Source organism: Vidua macroura, chromosome Z (genome assembly GCF_024509145.1).
Source record: "Vidua macroura isolate BioBank_ID:100142 chromosome Z, ASM2450914v1, whole genome shotgun sequence".
In the NCBI taxonomy this organism is placed as follows: Eukaryota; Metazoa; Chordata; class Aves; order Passeriformes; family Viduidae; genus Vidua; species Vidua macroura.
The window spans coordinates 72541176-72551860 of NC_071611.1; the positions used below are offsets into that span (position 1 = coordinate 72541176).

General features: G+C 48.3%; 1 protein-coding gene across 3 annotated transcripts in view; it reads right to left on the reverse strand.

Annotated features, from left to right (window-relative positions):
* LOC128822611 (serine/threonine-protein kinase PAK 3-like) overlaps positions 1–10440 on the reverse strand; it is a 68801-nt gene extending 58361 nt beyond the window's left edge. The window contains exons 1-10 of one of the 3 annotated variants that reach the window (XM_054004374.1): positions 10110–10440; positions 9562–9727; positions 9192–9255; positions 8436–8484; positions 7573–7685; positions 6827–6944; positions 5879–5978; positions 5235–5431; positions 1892–2029; positions 362–529 (exon numbers count right to left, since the gene is read on the reverse strand). In XM_054004374.1, coding sequence (XP_053860349.1) covers positions 443–529; positions 1892–2029; positions 5235–5431; positions 5879–5978; positions 6827–6944; positions 7573–7685; positions 8436–8484; positions 9192–9255; positions 9562–9727; positions 10110–10169 — 1092 coding nt within the window. In that variant the 5' untranslated portion in view covers positions 10170–10440 and the 3' untranslated portion in view covers positions 362–442. Of the gene's footprint in view, positions 1–361; positions 530–1891; positions 2030–5229; positions 5432–5878; positions 5979–6826; positions 6945–7572; positions 7686–8435; positions 8485–9191; positions 9256–9561; positions 9728–10109 lie in introns of those variants that run through there. The other 2 variants (XM_054004376.1, XM_054004373.1) reach the window with 2 other exon arrangements.
* Positions 10441–10685: the final 245 nt, after the last annotated feature.

The following is a 10685-nucleotide window of genomic DNA, read 5'->3' on the forward strand; positions in this document are numbered from 1 at the left end:
CCGAACCCTAACCCTAACCCTAAACCTAAGCTTCTGGAAACAATTGACAATTCAGAAGGAAATCTCGAGGTTATTTGGAGAGTGAGGAAGAAGGGAATCTTCAAGGTGAGTTGTGATTTCAGAAACGTTATTCATTTCCAATCCTACTGTTCCAAGTCCGATTAGACAATCCAACCCTAAACCTAACCCTAACCCTAACCCTAACCCTAACCCTAACCCTAACCCTAACCCTAACCTTAACCCTAACCTTAACCCTAACCCAAACCCTAACCCTAACCCTAACCCTAACTCTAACACTAACCCTAACCCTAACCCTAACCTTAACCCTAACCCTAGCCCTAACTCTAACCCTAACCCTAACCCTAACCCTAACCCTAACCCTAACCCTAACTCTAACCTACAATCCTACTCTAAGTCAATGGTAATGGTCCTGATGTGATTATCACATTCTTGTCTCCTTCCTCTTCTTCACTGAAACAATCAGTGGCACCAGGCTGGACGCAGGCTCAGCAAGTGTTACAAACGGATGCTGCCCAAAGAAAAAAAAAACAACAAAGAATACTGAATCATGACTTTCCAAGCTCAGTATTTCAGAGGATTCCTCTGGCTCCTAGAAAGATGCAGAAAGAGGACCAATGGGACCATCTGCACCTCCATCTTTTATGTGCAGGACCTTGCCATCACAGGCAAACCTGGCCCAGAATCCCATTCATCTCTGTATTGTGTTGTCTTCATCTAGCTGGGATTTTTGCCCTGCCAGTGCTCTAGAAATGGTGCTTTCTGTCCCTGGGGTTTCTTCCTTTCAGGAAACTCCAATGACCCACATAGGTCCCTGTCTTTGAGAGACAGGCACCGTGCTAATTTCCACAGGGAGACAGAGCAGTGTCTACCTTTCCATGCCCTGCCCCTCCTGTGCTGGATGGCACCTTCCTTCCCAGCAGGGCCAGCCAAGTGGCGCTGGCTGCTGCAGTTCCCTCTCTGCCACACAGCCTGGCAGTAAGCCTGGGCCAGTTCCCCTCTGCCTGAGCGTGCCAGGCAGCAGATGGGGCTGGGACAAGTCCCTCTCAGCTGCCCCTGTTTGCATGCCAGAAACCTCTAAGGGTGGGGTGGGGGGCACAAACCAGGGCCCCTCAGAGGCTCACAGTGAGCCCCCCACAGCCCCTCCTGCCCACAGCCAAATCTCTCCAGACTGCTCTGCCAGGACTGGCTTCCTTGGGTTCCTCCACCACCATTTCATGGCTCTGTACCCTGCATTGCTCTACTTCAGTTCTTTTGCCATTAGATAAAACTGAACACCCCACCAAATTACAAAACAGGGTGACAGAAACAGCCAGAAAACAGAGCACCTGTCCTCTCAGGAAATGCAGAGAGAGGTGGAGTTATTCAGCTTTGTGAAGAACAGGCCCCAGGGAGACTTTATTGCCACTTTCCAAGACTTCAGAGTGGCTTTGAAGAAAATGGGGGACATCTTTTTTATCAGGGCCAGTTAACAATAGAATGTGGGCAAATATTTTTAAACAAAATGGGGATCAAGTCAGAGTAAGTCTGAGGAAGAACTTGTTTACTCGGAGCATGGTGCAACACTGGCACAGGTTGTCCCAAGAGCTTGTAGGTGCCCCATTCCTGCAGGTATTCCAGGTCAGGTGGGAAAGGGCTCTGAGCAATCTGATCTCTTTGAAGATGTCCCTGCTCATTGCAGGACACTTGGACCAGATGACCTTCACAGGGCCCTGCCAGCCCAGCCCAGTCTAGGATTCTTCACTGTTTTCATTTGAACAGCACCAAGAGTGGAGGTGAGGAGGAACGGGGGCTCATCTGATGCCTTGGACCTCAGTGGAGGAGGAGCCCATCCCTCAGACACTCTTTCACCTGCAGCCCCTTTGCATTTTACCTGCAGGAGATCCTTGGCAGACCAGCGCCGTGCCTCGTCTGTCTGCAGGCAGCAGCTCAGGAAGTCACGCAGGCAAGGTGAAAATAGGTTGGGCTGCCGCAGCTTTGGTCTCCCTCCTGTGGCTATCAGGAGTTGAGCCTGCAGGAAAAGGAAACACCAGGCTCCAGCTGCTTCTTTCCCATCTGTAACTGCTCTCTCAGATCCCATTGTTTAAGCTCCACTCTGCAGAAACTGCCCTGGAGAGACCCAGAGATGACTTTCCTTTATCAACCAAAAACCCAAACCCTGATGCAGCCACAGCTTTTCCAGCATTCAGCAGATCTTGCCTTGGCAGCTGATTTCATTGACTGACCTAGTTAGTGGGAACTACATCAGCAAAGGAAAAATGTTTCCTTCTCAGAGGATTCACACCAGCTTGACAGGCTTTTGAGAAGAAGGACTCTGCTACACTAACTAACTCTACTATTTCCAAGGATTAGTACATGAAAGGCATCTCTGCAGTGCTTGTTGGTCCCTTAAGCACAGTGGTCATAAACCAAAACTCATCGAGCTTCTTGTCCTCTTCTAGAAAACAGCGGTACGTGGAAGGCAAGAAAGGAAATCTGCCAGGTATTCCTCAGGTAAGGAAGCAAACATTTGGAATCTCATATTCAACACAGACAGTTTAAGATGCCTGCACAAATGTATTGGGATGATGCGGCATTCTCTCTTTCTCCCCGGTCGGGCCTCCGACGCCGCCTCCCCCCGGACTTCTGGGTTCGCCGCTTCTCTCCCACATGCCGCAGGAGAGATGAAACAGTGGAGAAATGGAGAAATGAAAACAGTGAAGAATCCTAGACTGTGCCTGCTGTCACCGGCACGCGGGTCGGGGTCTGCCGGGTTCTGTCGCCCGCGCTACGGGATCCGAGATAAAGAGGGAAGGAATGTCCAGATCACCCACGAGGAGAGCAGGAAGGCTTTATTGTCGCTGAGAGCTGCAGTGGGGGGGGAGCGACCCGCGCTTCCCACTCCACGTGGGGAAAATGGCGGCGGGACCCGGGAGCGGGATGATGCAGGGGATGTGATAGGGAGGGCAGACGCCGCCCCCCAGTGATGACGGAGGACAGCGACCAACCAGAGAACCCCGCAGGGGTGGGCACCGAGCCTCGGGCTGAGTGGGATCGTGGCGATGGGGCGGCAGGCATGGGGTTTCCCGGGGCCAGTGGCTACAGGAGCAGCAGAGGGAATGCCCAAAGGCAGGCAGCATGGGGCCAGAAACTGCAGGGGGGGGAATGACATGGAGAAAGCACAGGGGTACACAGGACTGGGCTAGCTAACACAAATAAGAACCCCTAAAACCCAATTCCAGGATGCAACAGAATGAAAATGCCTGTCTGGGCACACAGGAACCACCTGCAGCTCTGTCTCTGAGCTGCAAGTTTCAGTTTCTTTAAGTGGCAAAAGGAAACCTTTTCAAGGTCAAATCAGAAGAAGTGCCATCCCTATGGTCACCCTCTGCTCATTTGGATACTCAAGCAATGCATTAATGGTGTCCCATCGCAGAAAGTGTTGGGTAAGAAATGGGAGGTTTTGGCTGGCTCTCCATGGCACCAGGCTGTGGCCTGGTCTCCATAAAAATGCCTATCACAATACTAACAGCTCTGTGCTGGTGGCACTGAAATAGATGGTGACCAAAAAGACTTTGTTATTATCCTCTTCAAGCCAGAGGAAAATTTCCAAGCCTAAAACAGCAAACACACTCCCCTTGAGTATAAATTACTATGGCAGTTTTCTTTCCTTTTCCCACACCCCCAGAGGTCACAAAGAGGGTTTTATCCTGTCTCTCTGCACCTGAGCTCAGCCACTGGACATGGTAGGGAGCTGGAGTCCTCACTGTCCTTAGAACTGTACAAGCCAGGGATGGCCCTGCTCCTGTGGTAAAGGAACACAGCACCGGCATCAACCGCCCACGTTGGATCCCAGCCCCGGGCACCTGGCTGCAAGTTCATCAACTTGTTAAAGTACCCAGAAACAGCCAAGAGTTTAGTGTACAATTCTAACTGCAGTCGGAGAAAAACACATCCTAAACTTATCCAGGCCACCCACACACATGACTGAACAATGTACAGATGATTTGAAAGCCTGAAAGTTTTGAAGACCCACAGGATTGGGAAAAGATGCTACAGTTTGGAGGAAAATTGATGTGCTGTGGTTAAAAAAAGAACAAGAAAGCAAAAGTGTTGGGGAAGATGAAACAGGAAAACCTTCTAAATATGATTGCCTGGCAAAAGATTTTTAGAATATGGAAACTATAAGCGAGATTGAAATGAAAGTAAGCTTTGAGATAGTTACTAGCCTTAGTTACTGAGCAACTGGAAAACAATGGTATGGCTGGCTGAAGGCAATCCCCTTCAGGGTGCAAAGAGTAGTTTTTAAGGTTTAAAATGTAACACAGTATGGTAATGTAATTATTCCTATAGGCTGTAGGTAAATGCTATAGGATCTGTATCTTGTACTAGATTGGTTAGTGACAATTAGAATATTCAGCACAGAAGAAGATTTAGTGGGCTGTAACCAGAACTTCGTCGCTCTTTCAGGTCTCTCTTTTGGGCTCCTCTTTTGGGCCTGCTCCGAGCTGTGGCTGGCAGCTCCAAACAGGGCCCCTGCAGCCACGCCCTTTGCAATAAACCAAAAGTTCCAAGACCTGGCTTCAAAGATCTCTCGTTTCTGTCCACCCTGACTGTCCTACCCACCATCGCTCCTACACAAAACTACTTGGGCATAGCTTTGGTGGTTTTTTCTCTTTTTCTTTTTCTTTTTCTTTTTCTTTTTCTTTTTCTTTTTCTTTTTCTTTTTCTTTTTCTTTTTCTTTTTCTTTTTCTTTTTCTTTTTCTTTTTCTTTTTCTTTTTCTTTTTCTTTTTCTTTTTCTTTTTCTTTTTCTTTTTCTTCTTCTTTTTCTTTTTCTGTTTCTTTTTTTCTTTTTATTTTTCTATAAAATTGAAACTGGGAAGGTCTAACCTCCATTTCTCAGGCTATTTATCACATGTCTAACCTCTCCACTGAAAAATTCTTGTCCTTCAGCAACTGAAGCTGGGTTCAAAAAGCAAATCAGACATGTCAGGCATGGCTGGAGGCCAAAATGGCAGGTTTCTGAACTGGTTAGGTTTCTGAACTGGTTACCTTCCTCTTCCCTTCTGATGCAACCAAATCGACAGCAGATGCTGATGTGCTGCAGGGACATTTTTAGAAGGGGACCTTGGTGGAAGTGGTGCCAGCAGATGGCAATGGGATTTAGTCCAATGGCACACTGACCATGGGACAGGTGAGAAAGACAAGCAGGATCAGTGAGTATTTGCACCTTACCGAAACAGGAGTTTCATTCCAGTAAGGAACTTCTCGTTCCACCATTTCGATGCCCACGATTCCAAGAGACCATATGTCCACTTTGGGGCCACATGGTTGACCTGTCACCACTTCAGGCGCCATCCACCCAGAAATGCCGGCCACTGAGCTCCGTCGACTCTGCTCAGGGGTGAGCTGAGCAAAGAGGCCAGAGTCAGCTGTGGAGAAAAAAACAAACCATGAAAGCCAGCTCAAGTTAGGAAATCAAGCAAAAGAATTCCCCACTCTCAGTCTAAGAATGTGCTGATGAGTCTCCTGGAGAACTGTCCACGCTTGGTTTCCTTGGGGCTTTAGCCAAGGAAGAATGGAATTGGCTACTTCCAAAGTATCCCAGGTTATTTTAAGGCTGCTCATAGCAGTGGCCTTCATTCCCCTGAAGCTTTACATTGTAGCTCCCTCCCTCTGGAAGGGACACACACAGAGCAATGCCACTCTTGACTTCTCGTGGTTCCTTATACCTCTGTGCACGTTGCAACTGTGTCATCAGCTCACAGTGAGGGGCCCTGCACTGCCACCAGCACCATTGCTGGGGAGCTGGCAGTCACTCAAAGCAGCCCCACAGCCCACATCCCTGGAATGCTGCACCTGACCAAGAATACACTGACCCAGCTTGACAGAGCCGTCGGTTCTAAGAAGGATGTTGCTGCTCTTCACATCTCGGTGGATCACGTGGTTCGAGTGAAGAAAATCCAGGCCTTGCAGGCACTGAGAGAGAAAACAGAAACAGGAGGGCAAAAATTAGTGATGTGATTTCATTACACAAGAAAGGAAAGAGCTCTAAAAGATTCCCTCTGCAGGGGAATGGCGAGTAATGGCAGAACACAGTGCCATTGCGAGGAAGAGCTTGCTGCTCCACCACTTGCAGAGCAGGACCTTTCTAAGGAAAAGGCATGTCAGCTTTTGAAAGAGCAACAGCACCTGCTGTTGTTGTAGACTGTCCCCTGCAAACCAGCCAGCATGGCTGCTGCTGCTGTGGATGTGCTTTCTCCATGCAGAGGACAAGTGAGGGGTTTTGCCAAGGAAGAAAAAGTCCCTCCCTTTGGTGTGAAGTGGATCACTTTGGGTGGGAGGCTGCATGACACAGGTTTTGTTGCTGGCCTCAGCACAGGCTTGGAAGTATCACAACAGTCACCTTCCTGAAGCAAAGAGCATTTTGGCTGCACTACTGTCCTTTTCAGTTGATGACTGTGAGAAATGAGTCTCTCTTTTTTCTTTGCTGATCATTTCAAATGCTGCCACCAGCACCATTGCTTTTACAGGCAAGGAATGCAGTGCAGACAGGCTGGGGATGAAAGTTTAGGGAGGCAAGGTGGAGAACAGCAAATACAGATACAAGGGACAGTGAGAATACAACAGTAGGAGATATGAGTACAAGAACTAACTGCTGTGAGTGCAGGGGCACTGGCAGGCATTTCACTTGAGAGGCTTTTACTTGCCCATAGCATACCAGCAACACAGAAACAAAGCTTGGCACATGAAATCACTCCAGGTCGGAGCCCTGTTTCCCAGACAATCCTGCCCAAGCCCTGGGCAGCACAGGTGGGATTGCTGACCTCCCTACTGATGGCTGCCATCTCGTCTTCAGACAGGTAGGTCTTGCTGATGACATCGCTCAGAGTGCCTCCGTCCATGTACTCCATGACCAGCCAGAGCTGCCCATCCACAAGGTAGCTGAAAGAAGGAAACAAGAGCATGGAGATAAACATGCATGGCTAGGTTGTTTTCTTGATTGACTATTGTTTCCAAGTCCCTTTGTGACAAGGACAGAATGAAAGGAGTAGACATTCCCTCTAGGCTGTGCGTTGTTTGCAATCTGTCTCAAGAAGAAAGGCACAGCTGTGAAAAAAGGAGATGTCTTCAATAGCCAGCAAGTAAAAACTGCAGGTTAGGAACAGATCAAAAGCCTGTCAAACTGTGTGTTTCTGGAAATAAGCACCTAGTCTTCCTGGCATGCAAAGCAATGGAAAAGAGGGGACACAATCCAAGGGAAATCCATGTTAGTTTATCTGGATGTAAGAGGACTCTTGAAAAAAATCAAGCCCCAAAACAATGTGGTGGCTGTGAACTTACAGGCTATTGATTTAGTAAGATATGACAGATGCAGGTTTTTGAATCATTTTCAAACTCTGTGTACCACGGAAGACTCATGCAGACAAGATGCACTCTCTTCCCATCCACTGGAGATGAGCAGAGCAATAATAATTAACCAATAATTACAGCTCTATTTTCTGCCAGTGAACAAAGTGGAATTTTACCATGCATGTTTGCAATATGTAAACAAACATTCACAACAACTCACCTGTCTAAACAGTTGACCAGGTTGGGATTCTTATTTGTCTTCATGAGCATGAGTTCATTGACTTTTAGTTCCTTCTTCCTCAGTTCTTGGAGATTTATTTTCTTTATGGCCACCTAAAATGACATTGAAAATGAGTAACTTGAGAAGTTGGCGGCACAAGACCACAAGGCACATGGAGCGAGTGATTTTGCAATGCCACAGCCGAGCTGTGCCAAACTGCCTTGTGATTGGGCATTGCAGTAATTAGGAACTGACATTGCAACAGCCCATTTCTCTGCTCCCTTGGAGGCCACTTACAGGACACGTGGCCACTGAGGTTTTGCCTTGTCCACTTGGTAACTGTGGTGTCTCAACTATCACCCACAAAGCTCTGAGCACACTCCCTGCTGCTTTGTCTGGGATTCAGAAGAAGTTATCCATGCCTTAATACTCTGTGGATACATCTCGGGCTATGGGCAGGACTTAGGGCTTTTAGGGACGCCGTGCAGATCTCTCCCTACGTGCAGTTCTCCAGTGCAGCACTGCAGGTGGCTAAGGAACTACCAGTAACTTTCAGATGCATTTGCTGGCAAGCAGAAATGACAATTCAGGACTCTGAAGCCGTAGCCCCAAAGAGCAGTGAGATGCTCAAAGGCACCACCTTTGTTTTAGCAATAGAGAGCGAATGAGCACATCCTTCTCTGAAAGGAACTGCTGCCCTCCTTGCCTTCCTTCTGGCAGCTGAGAAGGACAAAGACTGTCCCAAATGTATTTTGCAGGCTGGTAGCAGTCTGTGCTTCTTGTGCCTTTTCAGCACAGCTCTACTCAAAGCTCCAGCCACAGCTGCTCACACCAGAGGCTCTGCAGGAGATGTTGACAATTACCTGTTCTCCTGTGGCATTGTCAAGTGCTCTGCAAACATCTCCAAAAGTCCTAGAAACAAAAAAGCAGCAAAGAAAGAAGAAGACATTTAGATCTTGCAGTGAAAGCCAGTCCACAGAGGAGATCTCTGCTGCAAATGCCTAAAACCTGCCGGATGCAGGCGGGCTCTGCCCGAAGGCAGATGATGCATTTTCCTCTCAAGTGCATGGGCACTGGGCCTGTCCCTGAAGCGTTGCTGTTTACTGCCTCAGCTCCTAAGGAGAGCTCCTTCTTTCATTTTGGGTTTCAGGTTCTAAACTGTGCAGTTTTTATCCTGACCATGGGGTATTTCCTTCAGCAATCTTTTGGAAAGAAATGTTCCTGAGAACTGTTATCTGACAGCTATCAGGGAGTAGGTTGCTCTTTCAGGCAAGCACGTTTCTTCCCCTTTTATTAGTGTGGCTGTATGATTTGGAGATATACAAAAATGCTCAGGAAATTAACACAGAACTGTCCCACACTTGAGAGACAAGGAGATCTTCCAGGTCCTGTTCCTTGCTGCAGGCAAGAACTTGGCAGCATGGAGGTGTCTCTGCCAATGCCTTCTGGGCACACTCACGAATTCGGAGCAGCACTGAGAGATGGGACAATCTATCCCCAGTGTCTGAACATGGGGAGAGATGTCTGTTTGCAGCTGCTCTGACTTCACACTGCATAGATATTCCACCAGAAAAACACCTGGCCCATGGTTATGTAGAAGTAACTGTGGTTGGACTCACCCTCTGCCAATATATTCCAGTTCAGTGTATTTCATCATGGGATTTTCCATGTTCACTATTTTCCCTGAGGGAAACAAAATGCAAAATGCTCACTTTAAAGCAGATATCCCAGCTTCCAGGAGATTCAAAAGACAGACCCAGAGCCTGAAGCTTTGAACCCTTTGTGTTCGGCTGGGTAACAACAACAACCAGGCAGACAGCTCTGCAGCACAGGTGGCCAGCACAGAGACTGCTTTTCTACAGCAGTTCCTGTGGAGAAATGTCTCTAAATGTCCCTGGGACACCAAACTCAGGAAAAACATTTGGTACAGCTATGCTGACACCTGCACACAATAGACTGTCCCTCAGACAAGAAATACAGCAGACGTACTCAGTAGCTCCAGGGAGTCATCCTTGATCTCCTGTTGCTGAGCAGCAGCTGGGTCAGCACTGGAGATGAACAAACCGCCCCGGCTCCACTTCTCAGGTTGGAGAGCAAAGGCTCCTTTAGACCATGCTGTTGCTGCAGCAGGTTTGGTGACAAAGCCCTTGTAGATCTGGGACCAGAAATGAGTTTATGTCAGAAAGGTGGCTGGCAGAGATTAGCCTGAGATTCCATTTCAAATGCAAGCCCTTAGGAAGGTGCTGTCAGCAACATGCAGGGCTCTTAAGTGGGTTTTTTCTGATGTCCACTTCTCAAACTGGATGGGTCAAAACCAAAGGCTAATTCTACTCCAGTGGATGGCCAGATTCATGGTCCATTTTCATGGATTTTCTGAAGGATCACTGCCACAATGACCATTCCACTTCCACTCAAGGATGCCTTTCCCCCTCCAAGGGCTTCAGACGCACGTGCAGCTCCCTATTCAAATGTTCTACCTCCCCCCAATGTGTCCTCTTTTCCTGCACCATCTTCAGGTCATGCCCAACCTGTAGCACCTTTGGTGGGGACACTTCCTGTGCCTCACGCCAGCCTCGGGGCTCTTCAGTGCCACTCATTTGCCGGAAGTCTTTGCCGGCTGCCCGGTGAGATGTCAACACTTGCACCTCGAGTCAAACAGAACAAAGCAGTCAGAGACTACAGCTTGTCCCTGTCAGTCAAGAGTCACTGACTGTGAGGAAAGAACAGATTTACAAGGGATACAGACAGCTTGTTTCAATCCTCCATCTGGGTCACCATATTCCCCTGTAAAAACACCTCAAGAAACAAGGAGAGCAGGAACAGGCCAGCAGGAATCAATTTGGATGACTGCTGGCCAAAAGGCCAAAGGACAAGTCCCACTGTCCAGGGCAGCAGCTGAGATTCAGCACACCAGGAAATGTCCTTCTGAGTGACTGTGATACACACTAGAGCAGGATGGCACTCAGAGGCATCACCCCGCTCCCTGCTGCTCTGCACTGGGAAGGCCAGAAGGGCAGAAACCACCAGTTTGGTGACTGCCGTGGCTATCCCTCTTTCACTCACTTGCTTTTGTAGAGCCTGAGGGAGGGGATTAAGTTTTTCTCTGATGATTT